This window comes from Nomascus leucogenys, chromosome 7b (assembly GCF_006542625.1).
Source record: "Nomascus leucogenys isolate Asia chromosome 7b, Asia_NLE_v1, whole genome shotgun sequence".
In the NCBI taxonomy this organism is placed as follows: Eukaryota; Metazoa; Chordata; class Mammalia; order Primates; family Hylobatidae; genus Nomascus; species Nomascus leucogenys.
The window spans coordinates 73,888,521-73,904,808 of NC_044387.1; the positions used below are offsets into that span (position 1 = coordinate 73,888,521).

At 44.8% G+C, this 16,288-nt stretch overlaps 1 protein-coding gene and 1 pseudogene across 10 annotated transcripts in view; one reads left to right on the top strand and one right to left on the bottom strand.

Moving 5' to 3' along the window:
• Nucleotides 1-16,288, top strand: part of TRIM2 (tripartite motif containing 2) — a 132,949-nt gene that overhangs the window by 40,768 nt on the left and 75,893 nt on the right. For 2 of the 9 annotated variants that reach the window (XM_030816247.1, XM_030816248.1), the window contains exon 1: nt 14,605-14,833. The exons of 5 other annotated variants lie outside the window; for them this stretch is intronic. In XM_030816247.1, the coding sequence (XP_030672107.1) occupies nt 14,831-14,833 (3 nt within the window). In that variant the 5' untranslated portion in view covers nt 14,605-14,830. Of the gene's footprint in view, nt 1-14,604; nt 14,993-16,288 lie in introns of those variants that run through there. 2 more of the 9 variants (XM_030816252.1, XM_030816251.1) reach the window with 2 other exon arrangements.
• LOC100602471 lies at nt 12,770-13,262 on the bottom strand (annotated as a pseudogene). The gene has a single exon (XR_004031044.1). The product of XR_004031044.1 is annotated as a 40S ribosomal protein S25 pseudogene (transcript).

Sequence of the window (16,288 nt, forward strand, 5' to 3'; positions counted from 1 at the left end):
TGTCAATCAGGCTAGATAAGCAAATTCTTTATCTAGTAAAAATGGCTGGGCATGGATAATATGTGGTTTCTTATTCTCCTTCCTCCTCCCCCTCCTTCTTCTTTTTTTTTTTTTTTTTTTTTTTTTTTTTTTGTTGTTGTTGTTGTTGAGACAGGGTCTCTCACTCTGTTGCCCAGACTGGAGAGAGAGCAGTGGCACAATCACTGCTCCCTGCAGCCTCAACCTCCCAGGCTCAAGTGACCCTCTTGCCTCAGCCTCCCAAGTAGCTGGGACCACAGGCATGCGCCACCACTTCCTGCTAATTTCTAAATTTTTTGGTAGAAATGGGGTCTCCCTATGTTGCCCAGGCTAGTCTGGAAATCCCAGCCTCAAGCAATCCTCTTGCCTCAACCTCCCAAAGTGTTGGGATTACACGCATGAGCTACTGTGCCGCCGCCGTCTTCTTCTTCTTCTCCTTTTCCTTCTCCTTCCTCTTCTCCTTCCTCTTCTCCTCCTTCTTCTCCTTCCTCTTCTTCCTTCTTTCTTCTTCCTCTTCCTCTTCCTCTCCTTCTCCTTCTTCTTCATTTTTTAATTAGAGAGGAGGCCTCACTATGTTGCCCAAGCTGATCTTGAACTCCTGGGCTCAAGCAATCCTCCTGCCTCAGTCTCCAAAGTAGCTGAGATTACAGGTGTGTACCACTGCACCTAGCAACACATAGTTTTTTGAAGATGTACAAGAACAAATTTGATTCTTGGAATGGATTCATAAGAAAGCTTTGCATTTCCTCTGGGTCGAGGGAAACAAGTTTATTAATTGCAGTGTCTTTGGAACAGGTACATATTTTAATATTATTAGAGAAAGAATTTCTGGCCTGCAAATAATTTGATATGAACTAGAGAATAAACATCTTCCTACATTGCAGGAGAAAGTAAAACATAATGTCCTGTTTCTATCCACAGATACTTAAGAGGGAAAAGGAGAAGGAAAGGAAAGAATGGAATTAGGAATTACATGGTATAACTTGGGATACCTGTTTTATAGCTAAATCATTTGTGATCTGATTTCCATGTTGGTGGGACTTGGCCTGTTTCTGGCAGGTTCCTCCTGCCTTCCCTCATTTTCCCCAGCTTTCTTCATTCATCACACATTCTTTTTTCTCCCATCTTCTGTGGGTAAAATCTAGGGGGCTTGTGACCCTGAGATGGTTCTTGCTGCACGTCTCTGTGCACAGCACTGAGAAGCAAAGTACACACACAGTTCTTGCACCTGTCAGGAGCAGCTTGCCTCCACCTGCAAAACACAGGGTGATCATGCGTCTAAGGAACTGTCTTTTCCATTTCTTATCTCCTGCACAAGCCAATGGTAGGTTCTGTTTACTTACTTATCTTGGCTTATGCACAAGTAAACTGTAGGTATTGTTTTTCATTTACGAGGTTTTTGCTATCCTTGGGTTGGTTTATAATGTTGTTAGTCAGATCAGGTTGTGTCTTAATGTCCAGGCAGTGAATTAGGGTATTACGAACCCACCAATTGGATTTTCCTCTGAAGCAAAATTTACAAAAGGTGTGTCAGCCATTTTGTTAGGCTTGAGCAGGGGTGGGCAAACTATGGCCTGTGAGCCAAATCTGGCCCATGGCCTGTTTTTGTACAACCAGTGAGCTAACGATGGTTTTTATGTGTTTAAATAATTTGGAAAAAACCAACAGAAAAATAATATTCTGTGACATGAGAAAATTATTTCAAATTTCAGTGTTTATAAATATAATTTTATTGAACACAGTTATCATTCCTTTACCAACTGTTATTTATTTATTTGTTTGTTTACATACTTATTTATTTTGAGACAGGGTCTGGCTTTGTTGCTCAGGATGGCAGTGCATGGTGCGATTGCAGCTCACTGCAACCTCTCCTCCCGGGTTCAAGTGATCCTCCCACCTCAGCCTCCCAAGTATTTGGGACTACAGGTATTCACCACCATGCACGGCTAGTTTCTTTGTATTTTTTGTAGAGAGAGGGTTTTGCCATGTTGCCCAGGCTGGTCTCAAATTTCTGAGCTCAAGCAATCTGCCTGCCTCAGCCTCTGAAAGTGCTGGGATTACAGGCATGCGGCACGACACTCAGCCCCTTTACGTACTGTTAATGGCTGCTCTAACACTACAATAAAATTGGGCAGTTGCAACGGACACTGTATCGATTCACAAGTCAATAAAGTGTTTGCTCATCTGGCCCTTTACAGAAAAGGTTTGCTGACCTCTTTGCTTGTATAATTAAACAGCAACAATAGTTCACGTATTTTGAGTCTTCCTATGTGCCAGACAATGTGCTAAGCATCTTCTGGGCATTGTTTAATCCTCATAACAACCGTATAAAAAGTATCTCTTTTAAAAAGTAAAAAGTATCTCTTTTACTTTTTACAGAGGAAGAAAAGGAGGGTAAGATAGGTGGTGTAATTTGGCCAAAATGACACAGTTGGGCAGTATCAGAGCTGGGATTTGTACCCACATTTGTCTGATTCCAGAGCCTGGATTCTTATCCACCACAGAACACGAACATGCATGCATTTCCTTGGTGGGTCTGAAGTAGAGGCCACAGATAAAAATTGTTAATTGTCTGAAGCATAATTAACTTTTATTTCAAGTAATTTAGTTTATTATTTGAGATTTAGTATCTGTCTCTCTTATGAGAATGTATACGTTCCTTAAGGATAGTGACTATCTGTGGCTCTTAATACAGTTCCTAGCACATAGTAGAAGCTAAGTTAAAAGCCTGTTGAATGATGTGGATAGGGAGTAGGAAAGAGGGCAGGAGAAAGGGGGAGGAAGAATGGAGGATGAGAGATATTATCAAGGAAGAGTCAGGGTGCCCAGCATTGGCCCTGAGGTCATGGATGGCTCTGCTTGGCACTGGGCTCACCCTGACCCAGGGCTCACAGGTCCAGGCACAACACCCTCGGGTCAGGCCTCACCTGACTGTGCACACATTCCATCTGCTGCTGCTTGACTTCTATTCTTCCACCCTTGCTCTTCCCCTCTGCCTCTGGTGGCCTTGTGGCTTCCTGGCACTGGTCCAGATGCAATGCCAACCTTGAGATGTGCATCAATATTTGTTTAGAGTGCATTCATTTGGAGGAGGACGTGGAAGTGCGGCCTCCCATTCTCATGTCCAGAGATGATGACTTACGTCAAAGGGCAAAACTGACGCTGGAAGGGGACCAAAAGGAATCATTTCTCTTCTGATCTTCTTAAGAAGGCTGCTGGCTCTAAGGGAGAGATGCTGGCCAGTGAGGACTCATTTCCACAGGCCACTGACGAGCACAGAAGTCCAGGTTTCTTTCTCATGAGAACCAGTGGCAGGTAGGCATGAACAGACTCTCTTCCTTCCTGGGACTGGTCTGGGACGAGAGTTAGTGTGAGACCTCAGCAAGAGTAACAAAGTAGCACTGCAGCCTCTCAGCTGTGTCAAAACCAGCAGGGAGACACCAGTGCTAAGTGGCTGAGGATGCAGAGGGAGGCTGTGTCCAGCCTGGTGTGATAAAAGTGTCTAGGCACCAGGCGTGGTCACGCATGCCTGTAATCCCAGCACTTTGGGAGGCCGAGGCAGGCAGATCATTTGAGGTCAGGAGTTTGAGATCAGCCTGGCCAACATGCCAAAACCCCGTCTCTACTAAAAATACAAAATAATTAGCTGATGGTGGTGCATACCTGTAATCCCAGCTACTCGGGAGGCTAAGGCAGGAGAATTGCTTGAACCCAGGAGGCTGAGGTTGCTGTGAGCTGATAGCGCCACCACACTCCAGCCTGGGAAACAAAAAACAAAAACAAAAACAAAAAAAACTGTATAGGCATATCTCTTCTGATTTTAAATGATTCTGCTCACTCTCATTTATTGATGTATTTTATTTGGCTTATGAAAAGATGATGAGGTGTAGTGTTTTATTAAGCTATTCACATGTCCAAAAAAACCCCACAAATGCTTACTGAATCCTTAAATGAGCCCAGCTCCAGGAGTAAAAAAGTGAATTATCAGTCATTTCTAAAGGAACTCATAAATCTAGTAGTGGCCATAATAATGACAGTAATAATTTATGTTCTGACTGCTTATGATGCATCAGGCATTGGATCATGTGTTTTTTTTTTTTTTTTTTTTTTTTTTTGAGATGGAGTCTCGCTCTGTCCCCCAGGCTGGAGTGCTGTGACACAGTCTCTGCTCACTGGGGCGTCCGCCCCCGGATTCAAGTGATTCTTGTGCTTCCGCCGTGATTCTTGTGCTTCAGCCTCCTGAGTAGCTGGGATTACAGGCGCCTGCCACCATGCCCGGCTAATTTTTGTACTTTTAGTAGAGACAGGGTTTCACCATGTTGGCCAGGCTAGTCTTGAACTCCTGACCTCAGGTGATCCACCTGTCTCGGCCTCCCAAAGTGCTCAGATTACAGGCGTGAGCCTCTGCGCCCGGCCTGGATCAGGTTCTTCACATAGACTAAACTATTTCCTTCTCCTCACAACGCTATGTAGTCAGTACCCTTGTCATCCCCCATAGACTTGAGGTAATTGAGGAATACAGGTTAAATTACTTACACAGGGTTATGCAACTTGTAAGTGGCAGAGCCAGGATCCAAACTCATTCTTGGCTCTAGAGCCCAGCCTCTTCTCCACTACTGCACCTGAGACTTACTGTGCGTTAGGCATGGGGCTGACACTGACACACTGGATCATTTAATCATCACAATGGCATTAGGAGGTAGCATTTTACAAACGACCTAACAGAGACGCAAGGAGCAACCTGCAGATAAAGCAAATCCAGATGTGTCTCCAGAGCCCGTGCCTTAATCGCAGATGCATTCTGACTTTCATCATAGGATTCTAATCGTGGGTGAAGGTGACCCTGAGTTGTAGTGCCAGGCAGGCTGCTTAGGAAAATACTGTTCTGGTAACATGTTGGAGGGGCAGCCTTCTAAGGATGGTGTCAGATTCCCCTGTCCTCGGATTAGCCTCTTCTGCCAAGGTGCCCAGACTCCTACTTCAGTGTCACCTCCAGGTTTCAAAGCATGGAAACCCAGGCATGTTACTCAGAGAAAGTCCCACCCCCAGCATGGGCGCATCGGCTCAGAACCCTCCAGGGTTAGCAGGCAAAGAGCTGTCGACCCCGGACACGGGAAAAGGCCACAGTCGGGAGAACCCCCATTGCTGGAGGGCCAGGCCGGGGCGATCCCCGGGGCTCCCAGCTTTTAATGCCGTCACCGCGGGCCTGACTCCCTCCTCTTCCCCACATTGCCACCACTTGAATCAGTTCTTTTACAAAGTGGTTGTTTCGTGGTGAGACAAAAAGGTTAGAAAAGGAAACCTAGAGGGGGCGGGGGAAAGACAAGTTCGGAATACCGGCGCGCAATCACCATCTGGGTGAAGGGGACCCGCCTTCTTTTCTTCCGCCTGAGCGCAGCTCCGCTGCCGCCTCGGGGCGGGGCCTGTTGCCATGGAGCCCGGGCGCCCGGCAGAGCCGGCGGGGTGAAAGCCCCTCGGGCTCCGCCCGGCCTGCGTGGCCGGGGCTGTCTGAGATTTCCCCAGGTCTGTGAATATGACCGCAGGATGGAATCGTAGAGGTCGGGTGATTTGGTCAGCAGAGAGGAACATTTGTGAGGTTCTCTCTGAACTACATGTTGGTCTAAAAGTAATCCACTGTCTGGGACCGAGAGGAAAGAATGTGTGGAAGAGGCAGGCATTATTAGCAGCGCGCCCGCCTCGGCCACCTCCCTGCTCCCGCCCCGGCCCTGGGGGGCTCTGCTCAGCCTCCACCAGCTCAGTCGCCCACGGAGACTCCCGGACTCTTAAATCCCAGCCCTGTAGTCAAAACCACTGCATTAATTAAACAAGGTAAACTGGTGAGGCAAGCAGGAACTTGATACCGCCTTGAATTTAATTGTTAAAATGAGAAGTGTGGTAATGGAGCTCTGCTTAAGAGAAAAACAATACTTGATACCGATGTGCATGCACATCGATGTGGACACGGATGCAATCACGAACCCATAGCACCGGGAGATTACATTCCGGGTATACTCAAGATAGATAGAGTCAACTTTGAATTCTCCAGCCCAGACAATGGGCAAAACAAAAGAGCTTTGTGTTTGCATGCTTTTGCTTTTTGTTACAGTCAGAGCAGGACAAAGAATAATGAAGGGGTAGACATGTTATTACTTGGGCATTTAATAATCAGTGCATGGCAGAGCCTTGTGTTTTGCTTGTCTTTTTTTCTTTTCTTTTTTTTTAAGACAGGGCCTCACTCTGTCACCCAGACTGGAGTACAGTGGCCCCATCTCAGCTCACTACAACCTCGGCCTTTTGGGTTCAAGTGATTCTCCTGCCTCAGCCTGCCAAGTAGCTGGGACTACAGGCACGCACCACTATGCCTGGCTAATTTATGTATTTTTAGTAGTGACAGGGTTTTGCCATGTTGACCGGGCTGGTCTCGAGCGCCTGACCTCAAGGGATCTGTCCACCTTGGCCTCCAAAAGTGCTGGGATTACAGGCATGAGCCACCGCACCAGGCCTACTTCAGGCTTTTCTACAAAACTACAGAACTCCCTATCAAGAATAATGCTAGAGAAGGAATATTAATGGGATGGTTTGTTAGTATCTAGAAAAAAAAGCATCCTGAGTTCCATAAGAATAAATGATACCAGACCAACCAAAATTCCTCCTTGGATAGGGTTGCTGGGCATTAATTTATGTTCAATATGAGTCAATATGAGAAAAGTGCCAAGACCTCAGAGATAATTAATAGAAGGATAGAGCCTGGAGCAAGCAAAGTGATAGTCTTGCTCTGCTCTGTGCTGGGCAGATCCCACCTGGATATGTCTTCAGTTTGGGGCAGCTCCCTGTGGGAAACATACTGGGCCAGGGGTCAGGGGTGCTTGACCTGGGTCACCTTTACTGCAAATACAGCCCGGCTGCAAAGGGCTATCCTGATCCTTGAGACCACCAGTCAACACGACTCTGAGCTGGAGGCAGATAACTCAGTCCCCGGGAGTGATTTTGAGAAGTTCTGTTCATGTCGTTTATTTTTGTGTCACCAGTACCTTGTATACCACCTGGCACACAATCATTTGTGCAGTGTATAACATTAAAGGGTCATCTGAAGGCCAGGCCAGTTCTGGTGTGAATTCTTGGGTTGGAACTGGGTCAGCTGGTTCCCGATTAATCTACTCCTATCCACATAACCCCAATAGGTTAAGGCCAACTTGCACCTTTTCTCTTTTAAGGATACTTAAGAGAAAGTCCTTGCTGCTTCATTCACCATTACTTCCTGACAGTCCTGTTTGTCCTTAAAACCTCCCCCACAGCCGCTAATGAATGATCCCAACCCCTAAACATAGGAGGCCTCACCAGGACTACTGCCAGTAGAGAGGAAGGGGCTCAGCCTCTTGGGGTCCAAACCAAACCACTCAATCAAACTGACTACAGAGAGTCTGGACTGTCCAGAAGGAACTTGGCTTTGAGGTCCACACCTGGAGTTCTGACCTGTGGAATCCATCATAACAATACTTCCGGCCGGGCGCGGTGGCTCACGCTTGTAATCCCAGCACTTTGGGAGGCCGAGGCGGGCGGATAACGAGGTCAGCAGATCGAGACCATGGTGAAACCCCGTCTCTACTAAAAATACAAAAAATTAGCCCGGCGTCGTGGCGGGCGCCTGTAGTCCCAGCTACTCGGAGAGGCTGAGGCAGGAGAATGGCGTGAACCCGGGAGGCGGAGCTTGCAGTGAGCCGAGATTGCGCCACTGCACTCCAGCCTGGGCAACAGAGCGAGACTCCGTCTCAAAAAAAAAAACAAAAAAAAAAAAACAAAAAAAAAACAATACTTCCTCTCCAGTTGCTCATGCCTGAACTGAAGGCTGGAAATAATTACTTCTTACCATCTTCTTTCGTAAAACCATTGGGCAATACTTTTCATAAAGTTTTTATGTTTGTTTGTTTTCTTTATATCCTTAAAATTTTTTTCTACTTGACATGTTAATGAGGTACGGTGTGATGTTTCAATATGGATGCACATTGTGTAATAATTAAATCAGGATACTTAGCATATGCATCACCTCATACCTTTATTATTTCTTTGTAGTGAGAACATTCAAAATTCTCTCTTCTAGCTATTTTGAAGTGTACAGGCCAGGTGCAGTGGCTCATGCCTGTAATTTCAACACTTTGGGAAACTGAGATGGGCATATCACTTGAGCCCAGGAATTCTAGACCAGCCTGGGCAGCATGGCAAAACCCTGTCTCCATAAAAAAATACAAAAAATTAACTGAGCATGGTGGTACACTCCTGTAGTCCCAGCTACTGGGGAGACTAAGGTGGGAGGATTACTTGAGCCCAGGAGGTCGAGCAGTGGTCACGCCATTGCACTTCAACTTTGACACCCTGTCTCAAAAAATACAAATTAAAAAATGAAATCTACAATGCATTATTGTTAACTGTAGTCACTCTACTGTACAATAGAACACCAGAACTTATTCCTCCTATCTAACTGTAACTTTATATCTGTTGACTAATCTCTCCCTATCTGCCTTCTCCAACCCCAATAAAGTTTGTTGAAATAAGAGACACAGAAAATGAAATGATTGCATTAGGCAGCATTTATAAGCTCCTGATTTGTTTGCCTCTTCTAGTTGGTTATATTTATCTCACACTGAAACACATCACCTCTCTACTTAGCTGGCTTTGTTCTACTCTGGAGTTGCCTGATTACTGTTCCTGTTCTTGGACATCCTGGGGCAGGTGACATACTGAAAGAGGAATGGTGCCAGCCACAAGACCTGGACTCTAGTTCACCTCTGTTACATTGTGGCTACTCCATCCTGGGCTGGTCGCTTTACCTTTCTAAATCTCAATTTCCACTAAAATAATAATGCTTGCTCTACCCGTTTCTGGGTTAGCTTTGAGGATCAAAGAGAAAATCTATGAAGGTACTTTCTTTTTTCTGAAATGGCGTCTCACTCTGTCGCCCAGGCTGGAGTGCAGTGGCATGATCTCGGCTCACTGCAACCTCTGCTGCCCAGGTTCAAGTGATTCTCCTGCCTCAGCCTCCTGAGTAGCTGGGATTACAGGTGCCTGCCACTGCACCCAGCTAATTTTTGTAGTTTTATTAGAGATGGGGGTTTCACCATCTTGGCCAGGCTGGTCTTGAACTCCTGACCTTATGATCCACCCACTTTGGCCCCCCAAAGTGCTGGGATTACAGGCATAAGCCACCACTCCTGGCCTATGAAGTTACTTTCTAAATCATAAACTACCAGATAGGGAGAATTGCCTGTCCATAATGGTCTCTGATCCAACTAATTTTTCAATTCTGAGATGAACTTTGACCTTTATGTCATATTATGTCATTTGTTCATTCATAGGACTTTCATCATTCCCTATCTACTTATTGGGCACCTAGTATGTGACAGGCACTGCACTAAGGGTTAGTGAATTAAAGGTAAAAGATGGAACCTTCAACAGTTTCCAGCAAGAATGCTGTGGAGTACACAGGAGTGGTACTCAATCCAGACAGTGGGTGAGAGGATCTGGGCATCAGAGGAAGACTCAGAGAATCCTTCCTAAAGTGAGTGGTGGCTTTGCTGAGTTCTAAAGGAGTCCAAGAAGTTAACCAGGAGCAGGAGGCACGAGAGGCTGAGAGTGTTCCTGGCAGAACAAGTGGTAGGTGGGCCTAGAGATTAGTGTTTCTCAAAGGGGATGCTACTGACATTAGTGTTGTGGGGTCAGATGTACTTTTAAGGTACTCTCCCAAGCGTTGGAGCACGTTTGGCATCCCTACACATAGGCACTAAATGTTAGTAGTTACCCACCCCCACATACACTGGGTATGACAGCCACAGTGCCCCTTCACATTTCCAAATGCACACCCTACTACCCCATGGGAGGGGTTGGTACCATTCCTTGGCTGAGAGCCACTGCTAAAAAAATACATGTGGAATTGTCAGAGGTGTTTGAACCAGAGCAACTCCATCTTGAATAGGAGTCAGGGAAAATGAGGCTGAAACCTACTGGGCTGCATTCCCAGATGGTTAAGCCATTCTAAGTCATAGGATGAGATAGGAGGTCAGCACAACATACAGACCTTGCTGGTAAAACAGGTTGTAGTAAAGGAGCTGGCCCAAACCCACCAAAACCAAGATGGTCCTCCTCACTGTTACACTCCCACCAGTGCCGTGACAGTTTACAAATGCCATGGCAATGTCAGGAAGTTACCCTATATGTTCGAAAAAGCGGAGGCATGAATAATCCACCCCTTGTTTAGCATATCATCAAGAAATAACCATATAAATGGGCAACCAGCAGCCCTCAGGGCTGCTCTGTCTATGGAGTAGCCATTCTTTTATTCCTTTACTTTATTTATAAACTTGCAGGCCGGGCGCAGTGGCTCACGCCTGTAATCCCAGCACTTTGGGAGGCCGAGGTGGGTGGATTACAAGGTCAGGAGATCGAGACCATCCTGGCTAACACGGTGAAACCCCGTCTCTACTAAAAATACAAAAAAATTAGCTGGGCGTGGTGGCGGGCGCCTGTAGTCCCAGCTACTTGGGAGGCCGAGGCAGGAGAATGGCGTGAACCCGGGAGGCAGAGCTTGCAGTGAGCCAAGATCGCGCCACTGCACTCCAGCCTGGGTGACAGAGCGAGACTCTATCTCAAAAAAATAAAAATAAACTTGCTTTTACTTTGCACCGTGGACTCACCCTGAATTCCTTCTTGCAGGAGATCCAAGAACCCTCTCTTGGGGTCTGGATCGGGACCGCTTTCCAGTAACAGAATGTCTTATGAACAGAGTGTGACTAGGGAGGACAGAAGGTGGAAAATAATCAGGAAGCAGATGCCGGATTGTAAATTACCTTGTATGCCATCCTAAGATGTTTATTTTCTGGGATAAATTTTCTTGAGCAGGGATAGGCAGACTGTATATAAAGTGCATTGGATTGAACTTGGCACATCGTACAGGGTCAGTAAATACTGGATTGCTATCTGTCATGCTCCTGCCAATCCCAATTTAGTAGCATACATCCCCTTCTTATGCATAGGCACTGTCTGTATACTTCTCCAGTGCACAAATCATAGACTGGCTGATGACAGCTTAGCTCTGATCTCCATTCAGCTGGAGGGAAACAGTGGGAAGAGGCAAGACAGCTCCAAGAAGTCAATAAGGTGTACAGTGGCTATAATCCCAAGAATCTTGGGCTCTTCTTTGCCCTTTAGACCCCCGAGTCTAACCACTTGAGGGCACAATACGGGAAACTCCAACTCAGAAGCATAACCAGCAGCCACTATCACCATCTACCTACCTGTTTTCAGGAAGTGCCAAGGAGATGATGCTTGGCACTTCCGTGGGGGCCTCCCACGGTTACCCAAGCCCCAACTTATAAACAGTTGGATTCATTTGCCAAGACATACGCTAAAAATGAGGCTGCATTTTCCTATAATAAGCAATATTATGTGTGTTTGTTAGATTCACAGCTAAGCCCCCAAAACCCATTTAACCCATATAGTAGTTAAGCCATGGTGGTGAGGGTATTTGAAACCCAGCTATCCTATGTAATGCTATTTCCAGGGAAGAGATATTCCCAATTCCAGGTAAAAGAACAGATACAGATATCACCTGCATTTGTTCCACCTTGACCCCAGGCTTCAGCTATATTTAGATATTACTCTCAGGTCCCATGAGCCATCTCATGCCTTTGACTGTGCTGCACTCAGTGCCTGAAATGCTCCATACTCCTCCCTGGCCCTGCATATCCCTTCTATGGGTGCCCAGAGCATTTGCTTCCTCTTGCTGTCAAGCATTTACCACTCTGCATTGCAATTGCCTGCTTACTAATCCATCTCCCACACTAGATTGTGACCTCCCTGAGGGCTCAGAAATATTAAATTCTTCTCTGTATCCTCAGTGCCTACTCAGTGCTTGGAACACATGACACTCAACAAGTGTTCGTTGGAATGAATGATTGAATGAGTAAGTTAACATCCTCTGGCTGGAAGCCCAGCAACAAGACCGAAGATCTCTCCCACTTCTCCATCTTCAGAGAACAGAGACCTGGTCTAGTTATAGGTCTCAAGAATCTGGGTTGACTGGAAGAAGAGAATGAGAGAGATCAGGATAAAGAATGTGCTGGCGAGGGGGGTCAGCATTTGATGAATTTGGCTTTGGGATAGGCTTAGTAGCAGAATGAGAAGAAGAAAGGACTCCTGTTGTAGTAAGTCAGACACCTGTCTGATGGCCTGTCTTATGAAGAAGATATTGTAAAACTCAGTGGGGATAGCCTGCTTCCAGTTTTAGGAGTGGGTCCTAATTAAACTGTAAACTTCTAAAGCAGAACATATGTCCACACAAAACCTTGTGCACAAATGTTTATAGCAACACTGTTCATAACGGCCAAAATGTGGAAACAACCCAGTGTCCATCGACTGACGAACAGATGAACAAAATGTGCTAAATTCACACAATGGAATATCGTTCAGCCATACAAAGGAATGAAATACTGACACATGCTACCACATGGATGAACTTGGAAAACATTCTGCTAAGTGAAAAGAGCAAGACACACAAGACCACATATTATATGATTCCAGTCCAGAATAGGGAAACCTTTAGCGACAGAAAGTAGATTAGTGATTGCTTAGGACTGTGGGGATGTGATGTGGGAGGGAAGAGAGTGATAGCTAAAGGGTATGGGTTGGGTGTGTGTTTGTTTGTTTGTTTGTCTGAGGTGATGAAAACGTTCCAAAATTGGCTGCGGTAATAGTTGCCCACATCTTTTTTTTTTTTATTTAATAAAGTTTTATTTTTCCAAATGCACAGTTGGTTGGACCTATTCGTTCGTCTTCACCAGCAGCTGGAGCATCTCCGCCCTTGGTATTTCTGGTGTAAATTACTTGAGCTCTGTGCTTTGAAACCAGTTTGATAAGTCCTTTACTAAGGAGCTCCTGAAGGGCTGCCCTGGCCAGGGAGCCTCGAATCTTCAGTCTCTCAGAGACCACAGCTGGGGTTATAAGTTTATAGTTGGGAACTTCCTTACAGAGTTTGTCATAGGTAGCTTTGTCAAACAAGACTAAGTTATTCAGCTTGTCCCAAACTTTGCCTTTGGACCACTACTTCTTTTTGGCCTTGCCCCCGTATTTGTTCACTGGGTCTTTGTCTTTCTTGGTCGACTTTCCAGCGTCCTTCTTCTTCTTGTCATCCTTGGGCTGCATTGCGAAGCTCAGAGAGTAGCAGCAGACACCGCAGCCTCGCCAAGATGTTGGACAAAAAGGTCCACATCTATGAATATACTAAAAGCCATTAAATTGTACACTTTAAATGGGTGAATTATATGGTATGTGAATTACAATTCAATGAAGCTTTAAAAAAATCCACAAAACTTCTAAAGTAGGGTGTTAACTGGGATTTTGAGAACTATGTATCACCTAAAATGGCACACCAAAATTGGCGTGTATGTGCATTTCTGGGGTCAATTTCGCTGTATTCTCTGTGATCCCCCTCCTCCTACTACCACCAAAGGTAATCATCACTGCTCTGCAGAGCTGAGGCCCCTTCAAGGGCTCACTGTAATGCTTGACTGCGTGGAAAGAATGTGATAAATATTAATGTAATCAAATATGCAGATGCCCAGTTTTTTAAAATAAACATTATTAGCAATCCCTTTGAAACTAGTAACTAACCAAGGAATAGGATGCAATACTGTTCGCTGCCTTTATTGTTGTAGAAAAAGGAACAGTCGTGAATTCTACTGTCATATGTAAGATTTTTTATTCTAAATTATTATTTGTAATATGGAGACCTAATCACTGTCATATAGCTACTTGCTGATCATTTTTACATTATTTATACCTTTTAAAACTAAGTTTAATGACTTGGCCGGAAATTAAGTTATGTTATTTGTCAAGTTTCTCAACTTTTAACTGAAAACTTCATGATCAGAAAAAGAACAGGGTCTGGTTACCCCCGAATCAAAAAAATGTACCATATGATTTTTCTCTGAATCATTAGAACTACAAAAAGCAGAGAAATGTCATTGCATGATTTGACTTTGTGGAACCATATTTTATAGACCCTGCCCTAGGGTAAATACCAAGAGAGGAAAAGTAGTAGGGGCTTGTGGAACTGGACTGTTTTTTTGTTTGTTTGTTTGTTTGTTTTTTGCATTTAAAAAAGTTATGATATGTGTTTCAAGCTGCTTGAGACATCTAAGGAAATCAATCATCCCTCTTTCTAACGAGCAAGTGTGTGCTGTCACACTCACGCAAAGCACTTCTCTAAATGTGAACTTTTCATATTGAGGTACCACATGCCCAGTTTCTTCCTAGAATCTATTCTCACTGCGTTCACCGTTTGCGTCCCAACACTCCCTCCATCTGATTTGTAGCACTCCCTGTACCTGCCCCGGCTGCGTTGCGCGGAGACTGCACTGGTCGCCTCTCCCCTGGTTAATCCTGCAGTCACTTTCTGGTGATGGAGCTCAGCGGCCCAGCACGAGAGCATGGGAACAGCTGACTGCTGACTCAGAGGGAAAGCAAGCCACCCACGAATCTCATTGCAGCTCGCTGCTGCATCCCTATCCCATAATCCCTTGCCTGGTTTGCTGCAGTCTTTTCAACAGACGCTCAGTGAGAAAAAGATGTCCTGTAAGATCAAGACCGATTGGTGTGAATACTGAAGGGGGTCTTCCACTTGTTAATGACCCAGAAACATTCCTGCCGACTTCCAGCCTTCTCTCATTTCCTCCATTTTTCTCTTCCTCTGTTCTGTGCATGAACTGGCACATCACTACTTAGAGCAGAAGATATGCTGGGCTTCTGATGATGGCTGCACTGCATGGTAGGGAATTTTAACCAGTCTCTTTGCATGGTGCTTCCCAACTTGAGGTGTTAGCAGAAACGTGCGTTGTTCTTTTGGATTGCCGCGTAGCTGCAGCGACAGACTTGGGAGGATTTAACTATTTGCCTCGTTGGTTAGTCTGTTTGTCTTCAGAAATGGGTAGGTCCTAAATGTTCAGAGTATTTAGTATTGTGCCAGGTGGATAACTGATTTCTCCTGCTCTCTCGGTTCTTTTTTCTCCATCTCTCATGGCGATGCTGCATCCTCTGTAGCTGTAAAATAGAGACCCATTCTTTGCTTAAACAAAGGCACCAAATTAACAAGTATGGGGAGAAAGTCATGCAAGATTTTCTTATCAAGTTCTAATGTGATCTGACCAGATTTGTATTTTTACCAGTCTTTATTTTAGTGTGTATCTTGGCTTGTTTTAAATAGAAGAATTTTGCCCCCTGCATCTCTCTGTTGGATGCAAACATGGAGATGAAATATTTAATTTGCAGGATTTCTTCCTCGCTGCCCCAGGGTGGAGGAGAACGTGCGACCCTCCCCCCACTCTGTCCTCTATTAGAGAACCCTGGGGTTGAGTTCCATGGCTGGCAGTTACCATTGGAAACCCATTCATTCATAATGCATGACTCGACCCTCTGAATTCTGAATGCCATTGAGGGCCAGCAAACAAACGTGTAGGAGATAATTTGGTTTTTTTCTGACAATTTTTTTTTTCCTGCCTTTGAAGTACAGTCAAATCTGGGTGGAGCTCAATGATAGCATTACACAGGAAAAAAAAAAAAAAAATTCTTGGGTTTTGGGTTGGTCCTTAGGTCTGCTTCCTGAAACAGTGGGGATTATTTTTGTGTCAGAGCTTTCTCTACAAGTATGCCCCACCCTGTCATTATTCCTTCTTTTGGGGGGATAGGAGAACAAGTAGCAAGGCTCTTTGTTTTAAATTAAAAATTGAATGTTAATAAATGGATTTCTGAACCAAAAGATAAAATGGTATTTTTGTCTTAAGGAAAAGATAGTTTCAATGTAATAGCTTTCAGAATGAGGTGTTTAAAAGATTGTTTCTCTGGCTTAGATCGTATTACAGCAGTTTTATTCCTTATGAAAATTTGTTTTAAAAGAAGGTTTTAAACTCCAATATATATTTAAGGAGAGCCATTTGTTCACGCAGAATTCTTCAAATGACGTCTTAAGTGTTAGGATTCAGTTCTGCCTAGTGTGAATCTGTTTTCTGATGTCTTTCATTATTTCAGGCAGAAGCTTGAGCCCCACTGTTCCTAACCCACTATAATGTTAAATAATGCACACCCCTCCCGTGCAGCACACAATGAGAAGTTTCATGTGTGCTGTGGTATGAGAAAGCAGCTTTTGGATGCAGAGACATGAGTAGTAACCCTTCCTAAACCTTTAAGTGTTTCTGTCCAATTTTCTCCTAGGAAAACACAAGTGATT